This window comes from Dermacentor silvarum, chromosome 2 (assembly GCF_013339745.2).
Source record: "Dermacentor silvarum isolate Dsil-2018 chromosome 2, BIME_Dsil_1.4, whole genome shotgun sequence".
NCBI classification, from domain to species: domain Eukaryota; kingdom Metazoa; phylum Arthropoda; class Arachnida; order Ixodida; family Ixodidae; genus Dermacentor; species Dermacentor silvarum.
In genome coordinates this window covers 48,889,347-48,909,797 of record NC_051155.1, presented here as the reverse complement: position 1 = coordinate 48,909,797, position 20,451 = coordinate 48,889,347, and the positions used below count along the sequence as shown (strand labels likewise).

At 48.9% G+C, this 20,451-nt stretch overlaps 1 protein-coding gene across 1 annotated transcript in view; it reads left to right on the top strand.

Moving 5' to 3' along the window:
• The first annotated feature begins 245 nt into the window (after positions 1–245).
• Positions 246–20,451, top strand: part of LOC119441455 (monocarboxylate transporter 13-like) — a 41,940-nt gene continuing 21,734 nt past the window's right edge. The window contains 2 exon segments of the mRNA XM_037706071.2: positions 246–604; positions 18,930–20,006. Of these exon segments, the coding sequence (XP_037561999.1) occupies positions 19,850–20,006 (157 nt within the window). The 5' untranslated portion in view covers positions 246–604; positions 18,930–19,849.

The following is a 20,451-nucleotide window of genomic DNA, read 5'->3' as shown; positions in this document are numbered from 1 at the left end:
AAGACGCCGGAAAATAACAATAACAAAGCAGAGGGCGAGGGAGTGAGCTGTTGCGAGAGCGAAGGGTTGCGCTATAGCGTTCTTCCCAGAATGCAGGCACGCTTCTCATCCAGACTGTCGGAGGTCCAAAGTGTGCATAGAAACGAACGCCGCGAGGGGCGAGCGCGGACCCGGAGGAAAGGAGGCTGCTGCGCTGGCCGGGCTCCAAACAGCTGTTTACCCGGGGCCCCGCTGGCGCTCGAACAGCTGAGAGAGTCGCGCGACCCGCGGCTTGCGTCACGCGGCCGGCAGTAGAGTTGCGCGCGCCTCTTCGCCTTCACTTCCTACGATTATTTCGTACTTTCCCGTTCTAATGGCGACCAAGCCGGCGGGGTGGAGGGGGCCGCTCGGCGGTGATGCGGCGAGGGTACAGCGCCGCTGACGCGGAGAGAGGTAGTGCAGCGACGGAGCACTGCGCTCGAGCGGGCGCTCACTCATCGTCCGTGGAGCTGGCGGCGGGAAACCTGTGTGTGTTCGGCGGCGTGACAGCTGATCCCGCCGGGACGTTGCTCGTCACCGGCTCTGTGCGGGTGCGATCGGAGGTGTTCGAGGACTCGTCGTCAAGGTAGGCGAGTCCCGTACCTCCTCTTCTCCCCTGTGGCGGTCGGTAGCCGTAACCGCTGTCGCCCACGTGGGTCGAATCGCCGCTCTCCGGCGCGACTGTCATCGCGTGTTGTTCTTGCGCAACGGGGGGACAACTGACGTAAGTGACGGCAACCTGCGTGTTAACGATATCGTTGTCGTTGTGCGGAAGGGACGGATAGGTGTGTCAGCGAGGTAATTCGCGAATCCCCTTTCCTCCGTTACCGGTGTTCGGTCGCTGCATCGCGTGAGCCGTTGTACGAATGGCCAACAGCGGCGGCCATCCTCACGCAACCGCGAGTGTCCGCATATCGATGACGAGACGGGCCTCGATCGGTATGCAGGCGAATCCCCGGGTGGTCTCTCGAGCTACGACGTTTACACGCCCGTATTTAATACGTCCCGGTACTCGTCGTGGTGGCTTAGTGGCTTCGGCTTTGCGCTGCGAAACCCGAACGCGCGGGATCACATCCCGGCCAAGGCGACCACATTTCGATGGGGGCGAAACGCAAGAACGCCTGTGTGCCGCGCACTCGGTTGCACGGTAAAGAACCCCCCGGTTGTCAAAATTATTACGGAGTCCCCCACTACGGCGTGCCTCATAATCATATCGTGGTTTTTGCTCGTGAAACTCCTGAATTTAATTAATTAATTTAAAACGTCCTGGTGTACGTATGTGCTCAGTGCATACTATGCCCAGATGTTTCAACGTTTACTGGTGTCGCCTGGAGAGGACTAAATGCGCCGGTTATGTTTGTCTGCGCATGGTACACGGTTGAAGATTGCATCAGCTATTGGCAAGATTATGGTTTCGGAGATATAAGTACGCAGCATGCAGCGCTCATTCTGGAGGAGTAGCTTCAGCGGGTTATCTGCGGAGTTGTGAAACAAATCAGCTCGCACTATATAGCATGTATTTCCTTATATCAATCTCTGTCTTTCCTTTAACTTGTCTTACATTTTCATTCGGGTGCCATTATGTCAAAACCAAGGAGTTCGTTCAGATCCCTCGGGGAAATGACGTTCAGAAGACGCCATGGAGCCTCGACGCGGCGCGGTTTCCTTTTTGGCGACCGTTCTCGTTTGCTCACGCCGTGATGATTGTGCCCTTTTCATCATGTCTCCAGCGGCTGCCCTTAACGAAGAGACTGAATGTGACGCTTTAAGCAGCTTACTCGATATTTCCGCGTGCATATGGCTGTCGCTGTTTTTTTCCGCAGTCTTGCGAAACTTGAACGAACACTGACAACTGTTGCACGGCGATATATTTTTTTTCGCAGACAACGTTCGAGTGCATCAAATACGCAGCATACGCGTTACTGTGAAACAAAAGGTAAATGTACACTGCAATACAGTTCTTCATTAAAAAAAAAGAAAGAAAGAAATTGGTGAGCCACTGAATCTGAAAAATACAACTGCAGGATAAAATAAGAGAAATCAGTAGCCGAAAAATAGGAGTCAAGATGGACTACCGGGAGTTTCTTTTTTTAGTTTTTAATCTGCATTTGAATATAAGCACACAGGTATCTTCGTCCTCCGCCACCGCTGGAATGCGATCGCCTCGGTCAGGAATCCAACTCACGACCTCGCGCTCAAGGGAAAGAAGACAATACGGTCGCGGTCTGTGAATATAGACTTCACGCTTTCCTCACCTGCTCATTCGCCAAGCTGGGTTTCGCGGAACTGAGGGTTCCAGAGAATGGCATATAAAAGTTCCGCGAGCGCCCATATTGAATCCAACTCCAATCCCCCTGGGTGGATTTTTACATCAGTTTGAATTTAACAATTAAAACTGCCACTTCCGTGCTTCGATGCACTCTTCGCGAAAAAGCTTCATTCCTCGCAACAATCATCGCGAGGCCGTGGATAAGCACATCGGTGGGGAAAAGAAGTGGAGAGGAAGGGGGGGGGGGGGGTTGGAAGGGGCCTCAGCACCGTCAGTGAGAAAGCGCCGTAACATTTAGTTTCGCAAACAAACGCGGGGCCTCTGGAGGCGCGTTGTTTTTACGTCTTATGAAACTGTAACCGTGGCGTGTTTGGCTTGTCTTTCTTTTATTGCAATGGCAATTATATGGACACTCCAAGCGCATTTCTGCCGTCGGCGTCGCCGTCGCCGTGAGGTTCCGTATAAGGCCCAAGGGCTATAAAATCGTCGCCGCGTGCAGTATGCGCATGTGCGAGGGTGAGTCGGCGATCACGGCTGAATCTCGCCCGCGCGAAAGGGAGGAAAGCGGGTAGGAAGTGCTACGTTTTCCCTCGCGCGCGAGGCACCCAACGTTGCGAGGCACCGGGGAGCGACTTTACAATTGCTAGTAGTACAGCGGGAGCGTGGCACTGCGGGTCCCGTGAGTTCCGCTTAGAGGGACTGCCAGTGGTTTGTGCGCAGGCGCGAGTACAAGCGGGTGCGAGAGAGAAAATCTGGGGGCTTTTGCTCCTTGAATTCTGACTTTGCCTAGGTTCTACGGCGGATAACTTTCTTTGGTCCTTTTGTACAACTGTGGCTGCTGTTAAGGGATCGATGCTATTCTTAAATAAACGCATCACTGTTTTGATGACCCAAATATAATCTCACTATCATGGAGGGAGCAGTCTACCTGACTGGAGCAGTATTTTTTTATTTGGAGTATTGCTACACTGCGCTCCGAAACACCCCAACGACCGCCGCTTCGCGTCGGCGCCCGGCACCGCGGCTTCTGCCGCGGTACCGGGGCACAAACGAGAGCAGTATCCGCTTGCGCAGACAGAGCCACCTACAGGGTGCTAAATGTGTTTCAACACGTAGAAGTGCTTTCGTTCACGCGAATCTCCTGACCGGTGCAGTATGCGCTGATAGTCAATACATGAGCACGGAGTGCTTTGGAATTAAAGTTATCCGATTCGTCGTCAATCTCACAGGTTCAATGATCCCCTCGGGACTATCGCACGATTTCCTATGTTACCGTTGGAACAAAAAATATCACAGTTTCGCCCTAACGGCGAAGCAATGAATGCGATAGCAACACAACAATGTCATACGAAGTAAGGTGAGCGGCTTTGGTAGCAATATGAATTGTAGTAAACATGAGCTGATTAAGTAAGCAGGTGTGCTGCGGCGTAAGTAGACCGACATGAAGAGAGACTCGATGACCACGACAAGGCGCGTGTCAAACGGTGGTGATCAGAGAAGCGCTTCCCGTGGGCAGCGCGTGCGAAGGGACACACCTGTCGCGCTGCACTGCCGATCCGGGCAGCATTGCATGTGTAGCGTGCGTTGGAAAATGTGGCTCGACTATTACTAACTGAATTAACAAGCGTGGTGTCAGCGCGCCCAAGCAAACATAAATAGATCACACTGAATGACCGCAGACGACGACTGTCAAAACGCTGGCAGCAAACGCACCCGCCGCAGCGGGCGAAGGTTCGTGCGGTCTATCGCTTCAACGGAAACTGAGCGGCGAATGCACAGCGCATACAAAGGTCAGATCCGTGTGGAGATAAGAGACGGTGCGTGCGAGCGACACAGCTGGGCAAAGTGCGAGCGCGGTTGTTGGCAGAGTAGAAGTGCGCCACCCCCGCTCCCTCCCGCGCTGCCTTCCCGCTTTCTTGCTTGCGCGTGGTAGATTGCGTGGCAAGTCCCCCTTGCGCCCGGTTGCGAGATACGCCTTTGGTGCCGGAGCACAGCGTCGCTCCGCCTCGCTCCCTCCCTCCCATACCCCCACGGCCTTTCGCGCGACCGTCGCGTTTGCTTTCTGCCGTGCGTTCGCTCTCCGTGATAGCGCGTGTCCCCCGCACGCTTTCGCTCGGGCATACGGCGCGCGGCGACGATTTTATCGCCCTTGGACTTAATACGGAACCTCACGGCGACGCCGACGGCAGAAATCCGGTTGAAGTGTCCATATAATTGCTATCGCAATAAAACGCAACAAAATCGCCAGAAACATCGTAGGAGCACAAGAGCAAAATTTGTGCACGGCGCCATCAACGCAAACGCACATGCCGGCGAGCCTAGGGACAAACGCATACAAAACGAGCAAAGGAAGTTCTCCGCCGTATAGTACCTATGCAAAGCCAGATATGCAAGGAGCAAAAGCCCCCAGATTTTCTCTCTCGCAACCGCTTGTACTCGCGCCTGCGCAAAACTACAGGCGGTCCCTCGAAAGCATAAGTGCCACACCACCACTACTGCACGGCTTTTCGCCGCTAGAACAAACGCTAGAATAATAAAGCGCGGGGGGCGTGGCCCAGACACCGCCAGACATTCAACGCGCCTTGTAAAAAGTCGCTAAACGATTCGGTCCCTAGGCACCTAGGAGCTGCGCTCGGCAAGGTGGATTTGTCGCTGTGTCTCCACGATTGCCATGGAAACACGTGTTAAGCGGAAGTCACGGGGCCCGCAGTGCCACGCCCCCGCTGTACCTACTAGCAATTGCAAAGTCGCCACCGGGGGGGGGGGGGGGGGGCGGCGTTTCACTCCGGCTGCAACTGCGTATGTGGCGGCTGCGCGCGGCCGTATCGTGAGAGCGATCTGCGTTGGGGACAGAGTCTAGGTGCGTCGGCGGCTCGTAGCTTTGTGCGTGCTGTGTGTTCTCGCGCTCAGTTTGCGTTGAAGCGATAGACCGCACAAATGTCACTTCGCTCGCTGCGGCAGCCGCGTTTTCTCACGCCAGCGTTTTGACAGCGAGAGTCCGCGGTCATCGAGTATCATGTGTTCATGTTCGCTGTGCGCGCTGACACCATGCTTGTTAATTTAGCTAGCAAGCGAACGTTTACAAGTTGCTACGGCCACTAAAAGTACAATCTTTAATTCGTATGCCTTTCTGCTAATTTGCTATCGCAATCGATGCCTTTTTATTATTATTATGAGGTAGTATTACGTGCCAAACCCACAACAATATTGTTATGAGGTACGCCGTAGAGGGGGACTTCGGATTTATTTCTACCACCTGGGGTTCTCACGGTATACACGGACGTTACTGCATTTCGCCCCCGTCGAAATGCGACCGGCTTCAATCCCGCGCCCTCGGGTTTAGCAGCTCAATGCCAAAGCCACAACGCCCCCCGGCGGGTAATCAACCTATCACCGTGAAATCACCAAAAGTTATCTAAGAATACATTAAGAATCTAAAATGGCTCACTGTGTCTCTTTAGTGTCACTTTAACAGTTTCCTAAACGCGTGCGTCTGTAACAGTTCGATACGATCTTAACTGGAACGCCGATGCACTGATCTAAGCGGTGCACTCGGGAAATTGCTGCAGGCGCCAGCGCTTCGTCGAGGGCGTCGAAGCTCGGCGATATCGCACTCGGCGCTAGCGGAACGCGTCGCCGGCTGCTTCCGAGAGGCGCGGTCATGAGTCAGCAGCACGGCAGCAGAGCGCGCGCAGGCGGGAGGACGCTGCCCGCGCAGGCTTCTGTGCGTCGCGAGGTCAGCGCTCGGGGTTTTGTTCGCGCGCGCTTGACTCACCGCGGAAGGCTGTCACCGGCTCGAAGGGCGACGACGCTTCTGGCACGTGCGGCGCTTACGCGAACGAGCGTGTGTACAGGTGGTGTCCAAATACTCGCCCCAGCAACAGCTCTTTGTGGATTCTAGCAGAAAGCAAATCTGAGCGCTTTTGCATGCTTTTGCGCGAGTTTAATCGTGATTTTGACGTCCTTTACTGAAACATGGTTTAGCGGTCAGTACGATATCGTGCATTTAACAGAGTATACGTGTTCTTCGATATCTCGAAATGAAAAGCACGGAGGAGGCGTGACTTTTTACGTCAACCAAGACTTTTTTTTTATTACAGGTTGTTTGCGAATTTCCTGCCGTAAGCCCAAAATATGAAGCACTTATGATTAATTGTGTCAATACGTTACTGGTGCTTGTCTACAGACCCCCTTCGGGTGTCATTAACATATTCATGGATTATCTGGAACGTATGTTTGATTACTCTGCGCGAACGGGCATATATGTGGTATTGTTACCGGAGATCTTAACATTGATACGTTGTTCTTAAAACGCAATAGGCAAGTGATTCCGGATTTGTTGCTTTCATTTGGTCTCGAGAACGCAATCAGTATACCGATCAGAGTGACGGCCAAATCTGAAAGACTCATTTGCGACTTTCTGGCGCCAACAAATGGACTTGCTTGCGGGTATAATACTATCTCATGTCAGTGACCACATGCCGATCTTTGTATACTTTATCCTTCAATCTAGAACACACAGACACAGCGAAGCTGACGTCCACTCTACATGCAGAGTAATTCAAGAACACAAAATCGATGCTTTCAGAAAGTTAGTTTAGGAAATGCGTTCTGGTTGGATAATGAAGCAAACGAACCCTGTTAAATCGTACGACCTTCTTGTGGAAATTTTTTAACTATTTGACACGGTGTTTTCAAAAAAGAGTTAAAAAACGCCAGGAACCATGGATAAGCACTTTCATTCTGAAACGAATAAAAGAACAAGATGGGCTTCTTGCGACTTTCACAAGCACAAAACAACCTCAACTGTTCGCCGCGTATAAAGAAATGAGAAAAGCACTAAATCGTGACATTAAACAGGCACGAAATAATTACTATTCAAACAGGTTTTCAAATATTTTACATATTCCACAAAAAGTGTGAAAAACACTGAATGATCTGTTACCGTGCAACGACAAAAAAAAAAAAAAACTCCGATCTCGTAACTAGTCTCCCAAAGAAATTGTTATAGTGGGACTTCATTAGCTGAAATATTTTATCCGTACTTTTCAAAATACGGTGCAACAGAAGGCATAGACACGGAAACAACTTCTTACACATCTTACCTCACCTACAGCAACCCGGCTTCGCCTTTCTTGGCCAGTTTCTTAACAAAACGTCGCTTTATGCATTGAAGCACAAAATTAACTGAAACGCCAATGCAGTTCTCCGCAAAGATCGGGAATTAATATCTCGAAACTGGTGTCATCCTGAGAATTAATTCCAAGTGGATCCGCCTTGCGGACTCCACAGCTACAATTCGTAAATTGCATCAGGTAATTATTTAAGAACTTAATTAGTGAATCTTGGTTGATTAGTCGATTATGCATTTCAATTTTTGTGCAAGTAATGTCCGCCTTTTCGAGTAGACCAGCTCATTGACTAGAATTGGGCTATCTGCCACAGGCAATTAACCTTAAATAAATTTTGAAAGTGTTCACTGAAACACCCTGTATATATGTACATAATCTCGAAGGTCATGCTTTTGCTGACTGCATGCGCCGAAAGCAATTGCGGAACCGGAAACACGCCATAGAAGCCACATCTTGGACAGCACCTGTTGTGTGCATGATACACTGAAGTCGCGCCGGAGCAGAAGCTTCGACCAATAGGTGCACGGTGTCCAAAATGTGGCGGCCATTACGTCCCCGACCGCTTACGGCACCTGCAGTACGGCGAAGCATGGCCTTGAAATTGCTTTCTATTAGTCTGAGGGAGCAATCGCGATGAAAAGGGGGTGAGAAGAGGGGGGGGGGAGGGGGGGGGGAGGCGATGTGGACCCCACCCATAGAATATTTATTTAGTCACTACTTACTTAATTCACATACCACAGCATACACGAGAAAAAGAAATACAGAGGCGAAGGGAGACAGATAAGAAGGCGATATGCGAATCACGGCAGAAAATACTTTCTATATGATCATCATTCAAGATTGTTCACTCAACAACGAAGGTTTTTCTGAGCAATCTCTAACACCCCTGTCAGCCGACCCAATTTTACACGGCATATTTATTTATCTTCTAATAACGAAGCGCATAACACCGCAAATAAATAAAATTCTGTTAATAGCACATTATTATCTGAACTTAAGCGGTGCACTACGTTATAGTATTGTCACGTGGTAGTGACCGTCAAAAACACAGTAGCAAACTGTGAATGACGAAACTAACTCTTTATTGGGCGAACCTGGGCCCACAAAAGGAAGTTACAATCAAAGCACAACGATAGCGGCGAACACAGTTGGCAATCGTCGAAAAATCTGATCAGCGGGTCAAGCGCATGGGCTTTTATGCATGAGTCATCGAACGTTCCAGAGTAATCGCTGGTGACGGCGTGTCTTCCAGAAAGCACTAGACAATTCGCGTCGCGCATACATGCAATCAGATTACGCAAGGTTCGGTGACAACAGACAGCGGATAGAGCCATCCATAACATTCGAGAAACTTCCGATACATGCAGGTGCGTCCTGCGCTGAGCGATAACATTTGTTAGACGGTGAAACGCAGTCACCCGAGAAAGATAAACAAGTACACGTGGCAGTATACTGCTGAATAAACTGATTTTCGAGCTGTAAAATTCTTCACCTTAGTGCGGTAGCTCAGCCTACGAACACGAAAACTGGAGTATTATCAAAGATGCAGATCTAGTAATGGTTCTGTTAGCTTTTCACACCAAAAGCTGCAGTGTCGTTTGACAAAAAGCCTACGAACACGAAAACTGGAGTATTATCGAAGGTGCAGATCTAGTAATGGTTCTGTTAGCTTTGCACAACAAAAGCTGCAGTGTCGTTTGACAAAATGTAAGTCAACCAAACTAATGCGTCACATGCCCCTGCAGCACAATCTCATAATTTTCTTGCTAAAGCCACACATTACCTTTACTTAATTCATACCGTCACTCAGTTGTTGATTCATTCATTAGTTTAGTCAGTCAATCAATCAGTCAGTTCATACATTCTGTCAGCCACTATATTCAGTCATTCATTCACTGATTCGTTCATTCAGTTATGTCAGTCAGCCTCAGCCGATTCATTCATGTAGTCGGTCAGTTAGCCAGTCAATTCATTCATTCATTCTGTTCTGTCAATCAGACAGTCAGTCCATTCATTCATGCAGTCAGTCAGTGAGGCAGTCACCTCATGCATTCTTCATTCATTCAGTTCTGTCAATGAGCCAGTCAGTCGATACATTCATGCAGTCAGTCAGTGAGCCAGTCAGTCACCTCGTCGTTCATTCATTCATTCATTCAGTCAGTCAGTCAGTTGGCCGAGACCATTTTTACAGCAAAGCCAGGCGTTATTAGCATGCGCAAAGGCGCCGAGGATGTCAGCCAGACGAAAGGAACGCTTTCTCTTCGCCTAACTGTCGCGTTCTGTGCACCAACTAGACCGTGCACGTGTTCTCGATGCGTTGCTCGGCAGTCGCTCGGACGCCCGCTGTTTCGGCCTTGTCCCTGCAGCGGCGCCCGGCAACAGTGCACACGCCTCCCCCCCCCCCCCCCCCCCCTTCCCTTGCCGTCCTCTGTGTGCGCCCGCGCTGTCGCAACCGCGGGCGTCAACTGGCGACCGCGCGCGGAGTGCGGCCTCCGAGGGCGCGCCCGGGCAGCGCCAGGAAGTGAGACGACCCCCCCCCCTGCGTCACCGCAACACGGCAGGCGCATTAAAAGCGGCCGCCCCTCCGAAAACCCATTTTTCTTGCTAGTTGAGCTGCGATTGCCTAACTTGACGCAGCCGTAAAGTTTTCGTTGGTCTTGCCATAACTGCAGCCCGTGTGTGAGTGTGAGGCTTCCGTGTGCAAAACTTTAGTTCTTGGCGGCCGCCCGCCGCAAACCCATTTTTCTTGCTAGTTGAGCTGCGATTGCCTAACTTGACGCAGCCGTAAAGTTTTCGTTGGTCTTGCCATAACTGCAGCCCGTGTGTGAGTGTGAGGCTTCCGTGTGCAAAACTTTTAGTTCTTGAGGCGTATGGCGGAAAATTACTGGTCCTTGTCGCGGGTGTGTTTTTTACGCATGCTTTATTTTGTTATAGTTGGAATGTTGTTTTGCTCTTTGAGCTATTTAACGTGTAGTAGTTAGGCAGCTGGAGTTTGTGTTTGGTTTTCAGAGAACATTCGTAATTCTGATGTTTCTTTTTTCTATTTGGGAATCTGTGGGAGAATGAGGTCTTATTTTTAATTTGTATTTTTCAGTTTTTTTGACCTCTCCGCTATGAGTATTGTACATAGAGATAATCGCACTCTGTGCATTGGAGATTATTGCAGAGCGTACAAAACGGACAAACGCGGGGAATAAAAGAGAGAAAGTAAACACACGTAATTACAATGCGGGTATACTATAGTGGGGCGAGATATGAAACCGCTTAATTTCTTATTGTTGTTTCTTCTTTTTTTTTCTCTTTTAATGCAATATTAACGCAAGCTGTAAGTACAATTTCTCATACAGTAGTTATGAACTCTGTGACATGAAAGGCGGCTGGTATTGCAAGAGTTGAAACGCGCACGAAATTAAGCTTCGAAAAGTCGAGCATCTCTCTTGACATGCGTTTCTATGTGAAAACGCTGTTCCTCTCGACCACGCTTCCCGCGCCTTATTTTTTTTTCTTTCTCTTAAGCGAAGTGACGCGAAGCGAGAGAAAGTGGAAACGCCACGATGACAATCAGTGCCCCGCTCTTCGTGTTACTCGGTTCACGAATGCGAGCTTCGCTCTCCCGCTGCAACACGATACGCTCTGACGCAATTGGTCAATGCGTGGCCGCAGGGTACAGTACGGTGGCTGAGTGCGTAAGTGCAGCGGCTGGCAACACGCTTGTCGGTATACGAGCTCGTTCCTTCAAACGGATTGTGAGGGAAAAGAAAAATTTGCCGTTTGTACCTCGCCTGGAAAGCGTGTCAATTTCGGCTAACAAACGAAGTCTGCGCGCCTCTGAGTTTCGCGGTACGTTTGCGTCTCAAAACCGAGCGAGAGTAGCAATTACACGGTAATTCCAAGGAATGATAGAGTACCGTGGCGGTGCCGCTACCGAAGCTGTAAGTTTCTGTTTATGTACTCCGCTGACGTTTAGCTAGCTGCATTGCAGGTAAATATTATGTTCTGCAGTTTCACCTGCCGAAACTATACGATCTGATTGTGAGGCACGCAGTAGTGGGAGGACTCCGAAATAATTTGGGCCACCTGGGCTTCTTTAAGGTGTGCCTAAATCTTAGTACACGAGTGTTTTTGCATTTCGTCCCCATCGAAATGCGGCCGCTGTGGCCGGGATTCGATCCCGGGCCATGTCGCCAACTCGAGCTCTGCAGCTCAACGACATAGCCACTGGTCTACCACGCGGTTGTGCATCATGTTTAGGCGAGAGCAAGGGGTCGATTATGATCATGATTGCTAATATTTAAGCATCTACTGTGAAGCGGAGTGCATTGTCACATGTCACCAGGCCCGTTCTTTTGACCCTTTTGGTGCGCACCACTGAGCTACATTATACACAATAAACATTTCGCTTCGCTACGTGTTTTCCCTTCGACATAGATTTTCCAGCTGTCTCTTAATAGTCTCCATTCGAAGATGCAGTTATGTTTCTCTTACTGTGCTTGTAAAACAAAGGCCTCGGCATACCCCACGTTCTCGAACATCGTTACACGAATACTGTTCCGTTCTAATAGCGCATGCTCAATCGTTTCTGGACCATTTCCACACGCCACGCATGAACGATTTGTTCGAAGACACGGTCTTCAAAGACAGGTACGCTACAAGGCAGCTCAGTAGCTGGAAAGAGACTGATAAGGAGTGCCCTAATGGTGTCCGTTATGCCTTCTCTTTAAGGCATGCGTTGATGACTCACTCTGTATTTTCCATCGCTGTCGCCACGTGCGCATTTTTCTTATGTCCCTTTCTACCATTTTCTACAGCATACAGATTTGAACGGGATGTAGGCTTCTGCAGTAATCCGTCGCAGTGTAAGCTAACTCCGTGCAAAATAAAACCGCATTCAAGCGCAGACTGGGTGTTTTATTTCAGCGTGCTCATGAATCGATTTTCTTAATTGTCTGCTCCGTGTAGCAGCAATGTACTCAGTGAGCAAGGTTACTCTTACACTGGAAACCAATACGCATAATTGACTAATTAACAAAATTTCACGAATCAGTTTTTTTAAATAATTACTTTAGCGCATGCATTGCAATACACAAATTAAAGACTTCACAAGGCACATCGATTTGGAACGAATCTTTAAACTGGCACCACCCTTGAGATAAGTTCAGTCAAACTTGTGGTAAAAATGCGCTGTTGTTCAACTTGCTTATCTAACAAAGCGCATTTTTATACACTGAACCTCAAAGGTTACTGAAACACCAATGCATTTTAACGCAAACCTTGGGAACCCATATCTCGAAACTGGTGTCATCTTTAGTATTGATTCCTTGTGCTCTAGAAATGGTTGGCTACAATTCCTAAATTGCAAAATGTGCTGCAATGTAATTAGTTTAAAAGGTAATTAACAAAAACGTGTTACTTGGTCAAGTATTCACTTTGAGTTCTCATGCATATATTACCGGCTTCTGAGAGTAATTTAACTGCTCTAGAATCGTGCTACATGCTAGAGTGATTTTTAAAAATAATAAAATAAGGTACCCCGAATAGTGGCTTACTTATTGTATTTTGTTAGTTTGCATGCCCTGAGGGCATAAGCTTTACAGAGAGGGTGTACTGGCACTAACAGTAGAAGAAAATAATACGTAACACGGCATATGACGCACGCTGAACCGTCCAAGTAGAGCAATATAGAACACCAGCTGCGTTTGTGTGTGTGTGTGTGTGTGGTGTGTGTGTGTGTGTGTGTGTGTGTGTGTGTGTGTGTGTGTGTGTGTGTGTGTGTGTGTGTGTGTGTGTGTGTGTGTGTGTGTGTGTGTGTGTGTGTGTGTGTGTGTGTGTGTGTGTGTGTGTGTGTGTGTGTGTGTGTGTGTGTGTGTGTGTGGTGTGTGTGTGTGTGTGGTGTGTGTGTGTGTGTGTGTGGTGTGTGTGTGTGTGTGTGTGTGTGTGTGTGTGTGTGTGTGTGTGTGTGTGTGTGTGTGTGTGTGTGTGTGTGTGTGTGTGTGTGTGTGTGTGTGTGTGTGTGTGTGTGTGTGTGTGTGTGTGTGTGTGTGTGTGTGTGTGTGTGTGTGTGTGTGTGCGTGTGTGCTGTGCTGTGCGTGCGTGCGTGCGTGGTGCGTGCGTGCGTGCGTGCGTGCGCGCGCGCGCGCGCGCGCGCTTTAACTTTGGTTGCAAATCGATATGCGTTCGTTTTTCAAACAGCGCAAAACACACTAAAGACACAAGAAGAAGCGCGCTGGACAGGCGTCGACTGACAACTGACATTGTTATTAGGAGAAACAGCGAACAAATACACAAAGGCCAACCGGCGCTCGCATGCGCTCAACCAGTGGCATTTTCGAGGAAATATATTTCACAATCAAACAAGGAAATACAGGGGAATGATAGGCAGTTATCGAAAAATGTTTCTGATGCTGAACGCTTCCACGATTTTACGTGCCTTCTGCCAGTCTTGCCTACACGTTCAAGATAAAGGCTACCACCACACGGGAATGCCAGTTGTGCCAGTCAGAACTGACCTGTGTACTTTTTCCCGTTTCTTTTGTCCCTTCTCCGCTGTGTCAAAAACGAACGGTAACTTCGAGTCCAATCGTCCATATTGGTGTTTGTTTTTGAAATTATTAAAAACGAATAATAAAACGTGCGTTCTCCACGATGGCGTTCCGACTTTGTGAACATAACTTGAGGACACGTATGCTGAGGAGGCCAACAACTTTGTTAGTTGAGCAGATGCGGGAGATCAGCGAGTCTGCATAGGGCAAAGGCGAAGTAGTTTACCATGGGGCGCAGCAAGTTTTGTCAATACTTCCCTTGTCGTTATGGTGTTATTTATTGCGTTAATTATTACACGTTAGCAAGCTTACTACGCTCGAGGATTTCGTAGTCGGCAATCGTATGAACAGCACGCAGTGAAAGAAAAACAATTACACCGCACAGCTATAATGACAAAGTTTTTAGAACGGGGCAACCAGCAGGGTCGTGAAATAAAGATGCAAGTGTTGCCCACGCTTGTATCGGCGTTCAGCTTATTCAAGCGAAGCTTGTATTGGTTCACAAGTTTCAGTGGCGTTGCAGTCACGCAAAAACTCACGTGTGGCATGAGCCAGGGATATGCGCGTATGAGCCAGGGAAAAGAAAGAGAGAAGGAAGTAAAGAAAGAAAGAAAAAAGAAAGAAAGAAAGAAAGAGAAGGTGCGGGGAAAGCTGGGCCGGTGGCGGATCACGTGACGCGCGCGACCAATCAGGGTCGTTTGGTGTGTCGCGGGGAGGGAAAGGGAACGAAAGGGGGTTGGCGCACGCTCCGCCGGGCTTCCCTCGCCTCAGATCAGTTTCGGCGCCCGGATGGGAAGGCTTGCGTGGTGCGTTCCGTCGAGGAGCAAGCTTCGTTTGACCAACGGCGCCACGGACTCGCTTGGGAAAGGGCTTGTCGTCGACCTGCCGATTCTAGCGTGAGGGCTTCCGAAGCCCAGGCGAAACGTCAGCGTCGTCTTGCGCTCCAAGAATCCGAGAAAGGCGGTGCACGCCTCGGCACCGCTAGCGCCAACTTCCCCAGTGCGACGGCCAGGTTTCAACGCGAGTTTCTCAACCGGAACTTCGGAGCCAGCTGCAGTGCGTGTGACCGGTTGTGGTTCGAGCACAACGTGGTACTTGTCAGTGCAATTCGTTCCAAGGAACACTGAAGGAAGACACGACAAGCTTCGCTTGCCCCATTTACTCGACAACGGGAGGGGCCGCTGATTTTTTTTAATTGCCCATTCTTGTGGCTAACTTCGCAAAAGCAAATTCGTCGTACCATCTCGCTCTTCTTCGTATGAGGTTCTGACGACACGCCCGGCTGCGTATAGGCAGCAAATCCTAACTGGGGGAAAAAAAAGTAGTGGCGCTTACCACGAACTCATCTCTACGTACAAAGCCCTCGCTGAAGCTGTCCTCAGGAAACAGAGAGCGAGAGAGAAAGAGGAGCTTCCTGAGTATCTAAGGTTACAAAAAGCAGAATGAAAAAGAAAAGCCAGAGGACCGTGATCGATCGAGGTCTCGCCGTCCCGAAAGCTGCAGTGCTTCAGAGCTTCCTGCGAAACCTCTACGCTCGTCGGCCGTCCCGTGGGGAGACACGCGACCACATAGTTTATGTCGTTGCGTGGCCTTCGCAAAGAATCACTGCTGCATTTGCGAAACGAACTTATGGCCTTTTTTTGGTTGCAGTACAAAATGAGACTTAAATACAAGAGAGTGGTACGCTGTACAGGCGTTGAATATACTACAATTGATAAGCAAATTACTTCTGCGGAAATTCGCAAGACAGAGGCACTTTTCTCATGAAAACTTCCGCCACTTTGCTTATTACCGCAGAACTCGGGCCGAATTCACGAATAGTTTCGTTCGCAAGCTCTCACTGTCATTGGCCGGGCACATTCGCTAATATGTCCAGCGTGAGAATTGGTTGGAATTTGCTCTTACGAACAATTCTATCGCGAGAACTTTTTTGTGAAGACAGTGCCCCATGCGCTGATCCAATGTTCCTACGCTTCGAATATAGCCCGCTCTAGCTTGGAGAACTGTCTATTTATTTGGACTCGCGCGGCCACCTACTATAGCATTTTGCTTAGATCAGACAATAAAAACAGCGCACCGAAAAAACGGCGGTTCCTGGTTCGATCCCCGGAAGAACTGTTCTCCAACTACGAGGCTTTATTTATATTGCAACTTCGTTCTACTGACGACTGGAAGTCAATTATTCATTTTTAATAACACATGAATTTATTTATTTATTTATTTATTTATTTATTTATTTATTTATTTATTTATTTATTTATTTATTTATTTATTTATTCATTCATTCATTCATTCATTTTTCCGGGAAGAAGGGGAGAGGGAGGGTGAGTAGAATAAACGATAAAGGCAAAAAGCCAACCTGATCGCGCGAGCGCTGGCCACGACACCCAATCAGGGGCCGAATTCACACGAAATTGCCGCGCGACTGGCCGTTCGAGGCACTTTGCGTGTATTCGCGCGCTTTTACTCTCGCAAAAACACTTTTACATAGCACGTATTGAGCAACAGAAAGCTGTATCGGGAGTTTCTGCAATTTTCTCATTGGCACTTTTCATCTGTCTATAATATTTCAGAAGTTAATTATTTATTAAGAGTAATTATGTAATTAGACGGAACGCAAGAAATAATCCGAGTATATCTCCAAGAGACGGCTAACAGCATTATCTTGGTTATACCCAGCTACGTGGCATTTGCATATTTCTAAGTCTTGGTGCATGATAGTTGGGACACCCTGTATAAGCACGAACTATGGGTCTAGAAACATTGTAGTGCTTATATTGCATTTTCAGATAGTAAGAATGCCTTTTCTTTTGTTTTGACCATGCATTACATTGTTTATTATGTTATCACTCACTAGAGAACTTGGCTAGAGGCAGCCGATTATTACTGCAAACACTTCGCCGCTGTAAAAGCTGTTTAATAGCTTTGTAGCAGACGAGAGCATCGTTGTGAGAAGAACTGAACTGCGCTATACACTACAATACACTTGAAGGTGACTTAGCGCTCACTTCCCGGTTATAGCCGACATCATCGAGAACCTAAATGATCGGATTTAATTTCGCCCGGAATGTGGGGCTCATTTAGGATTTTCAGGAAAGGTTCACCAACATCCCCAATTTACCTGTTGCTGATAGAGTTACTTCAATCTACCTGGGACAAAAATCCCGGCAACGCGCAAAAATTCCAAAAGAATTGTCAAAGGTTCGGACTAACAAAAATTATGGAATTCGAGAGGGCGTTGGGTCACTGAAAATTCCGAAGTACAAATATGAGCCCCTAGCTTAGGTGGATGTTTAGCGTTCCTTTTCTATATACTACTAACCAATACTCAGTGAAATAAGGCACACGAAACTCGAAAACCTTGAGATCGTGCTTGTTTGTCACTGCTTTCACAATTTCTCTCGTGGTGTCTGTAGGCTCACGGACTTTCAGATAAATATTGTATCCTACGCAACTTGCATCATTCTGTTTTATTGAGAAAACTGAGTGAATTTCACTGAACAGGGGTTTAGTGGGCTGCGTTCATTAGTAGATCATAATCTATACTCAGTTGCACAGCAGAAGTTCTTATTATTGTACCTATACGTGGACTAGAGGACAGTGTTTGGCGCATATATTGCCTTAAATGACAGGTTTAGTGCCTCTTACAGGTGCCGGAAAGAAACATTTTTAGTGCCTAAACATCCAGTCACCAATGATCATGCGAGATTATTGCATGTGTGGCATATGTAACATGAGATTTCTTGCTAAGGAAGGATCTTTAACACCGACCTAAATCTAAACACGAGAGCGCTTTTGCATTCCGTCCCCATCGAAATGCGACCGCCACGACCGGATCGAATGCGCGACCTCGAGCTCACCAGCACAACGTGCGCGACGCCATAGCTACTGCCCCATCGTGGCGCGTTATAGCAAAGTAACAAGAAGAAGAAATGAGAAATGATAGGAAGGAATTTACATTATGCCTGCCGTTATTTGCTTCGTGACCACCGACGACGAGCCGCGCCCGACCATGTTGTACCTGTCCCTTCGTGTTCTTACGCGGAGCCCTGTGTATAGTTTCGGAATGAACCAAATATTCTAAACCATCTTCAGACCAAAGCGCTAGCAGGCAAGGGGAAAGCAGACAAGCCCTGATGCAACTGCCAAAAATATAGTGTTTAACGAAGAAAATTCTATACATTCGATATACAGTGATCAGAAAGGTAGAACTGCGAATGTGTCGGCACTGTATCTGGAAAAAGAAAAACCCGTAAAACGAGAACTATTGGTAACAAGTCATCAAGTACTTTGAAGCACATTTATCGGTTTGTACGTCTTTCGCCTTTCTTTCTTTTCTTCATTAAACGAACAATAGTTCCGAATAGCGCCCTCTGTTGGCACTTTGTTCTGAAGTTGAAAGTTTACCAACTTGCCGGGGTTTCATTTCTGTTATAGCCCGAGGCAAATATTTATAGCGAGTAATGAGAACAGCAGCCGTGGCCTAGTGGTAGAGCGCCCGCCTCGGCTGCGGGAGGCTATGGGTTCGATTCCCACCGCCGCCGGGCACCCACTGGTTCAAATGGGTACAAGCGTGCCCCGGCCTGGCGTTCGGCTTTCTTCAGGGGTGATGCGCTTGGGAAAGGAGCCTGCGCCCTGAATTCCCGTCGAAACCAACGGGAGCACGGAAAACAAGTGATGTCAGTAATGATACGTACCTTTTCAACAGCAACGGTGAAGAGGAATGATGGTCCGCTACAGTTTCGCGGCCACCAAATGATGGCGGGAATGAAGATTGAAGACGGGTGTGTGTGCTTCTCGTTACGACTATATTGCGCAAAAATATCTGAAGTTTAGGACAGTTGGGAGAAAAGCGTTTACCGAACTAGACGTGGGTGCGTGCGGGTTTATGCGTATGCGTTTACGTCGCGAAGCCCGAGGTTTCTTTTTCCGCCTATAACCTGATTTCTTTTCCGCCTATAATCTTTGCAGGCAGCAAGCACGTAAGCACGGAGGCCGCGAGATGAAGTAAGCAGCCCAGTTTCGCCACGCACAGAAGACGGTGCCTTCGCACTTCCGGGCAATTACCAGAAGTCAAACGGCGGAAGGAAGCTGCGACGCGTCGAGATACAGCGGCAACGCGTGCACATTACTCAACCGGAACACGCGCGCACCAGCGAGTCATCGCTGAGCCTACGCAAGAGGCGGAAAGCAAGACGGAACAACGTTGATGCCGGGCCGTCATCGATGCCCGAGAACCCGAGCTGCCCTCGTCTATTGCCAATTTCGGTTCTTTGTTAAGTTTCTCGGTCGGCCACGTCCGTAGCAAACGTTGTCTCTGCTCAAAGGACCGCGTACGCCTTAGGGAAGACGGGAACAGACAGGATCGTCTGCTCAAAAGAAAGAGGTACACACCGCTGACCCCCTCCAGGAGAGCAGACTCAGCCTTATGTACATAGTGGTAACTCCGGGGAAAGCGAAGCGGCTCAACCTTCAGTATTAGGAGCGTGAGACGAGCGTCGTTTCGTTCTTGTTCCAAAAAAAAGGAGCACATAATTGTAGCTCAGAAGAATTGCGCAAGCATTCACCTAGGCCCCCTAAAATTGAGGCGAAGAGAGACAGAAAAGCGTGGTAGTGACATAGAACAGACCAATTGTCGAAGACGTCCGGGACGTCTGGCGGGAAGAAGACCGCGACATCTGGATTAGGTTCCTGTTCTTCGGCTTCACTGCAAGACATGGGCGAGCAAAAGAGCACCAACGGCCGGGGCTCGGACCACCGGACGACGCCCAACGGCGCGGTGACCGTGGCGCCGACGCCACAGACGACCACTACGACCGACGGCACTCAGCACCTGTCGGCCTGCATCGGCGACCGCACTGGCCCCGCCGCCTGACGGCGGCTGGGGCTGGATGGTCGTCTTCTCGTCGTTCATGATCCACGTGATCGCAGATGGCGTCACGTACACGTTCGGCATCTTCTACCTGGAGTTCCTCAAGCAATTCCAGGAGTCCAAGGGCAAGACAGCCTGGATCGCCTCCATCATGGTCGGCACCACGTTCTGCATCGGTGAGTGCAACTTCTCACCTTCTTGGAGCTCGGTTGGCGGGAAGGAATTGTAATTAAGAAGCGTCCATCTATGCGCAGTACATTCACACTAGACTGCTTCGCCTCGCCCACCTCTCTCTCCTTTCCTGGAAGGTCGATGTCGCTTGCATTTTGAATTTCGGAGAGCTCTAGCAGCAAGCGGTTAAAAGGGTCTCGGCTATGTGGACAGGAGTGATAAGCACTGCTCGGTTTGTTTCCGTAGCGCCTGTAGCACTGCTGTTTCTAGTGGTGCTAGTGTACCACTAGCAGCGCTAGTAGTTTTCTATGTAAAATTAAGTGTCAAGACCCGTACTCAATAGTTCCTCGCTGACTACTCAAAATTTCGCTTTTATGCGTAGCGTTCAGTCGCCACTGTATACCGTTGATGCCCACTACTCTCCCTAACTTTTCTTGCGTTATTGTTGTT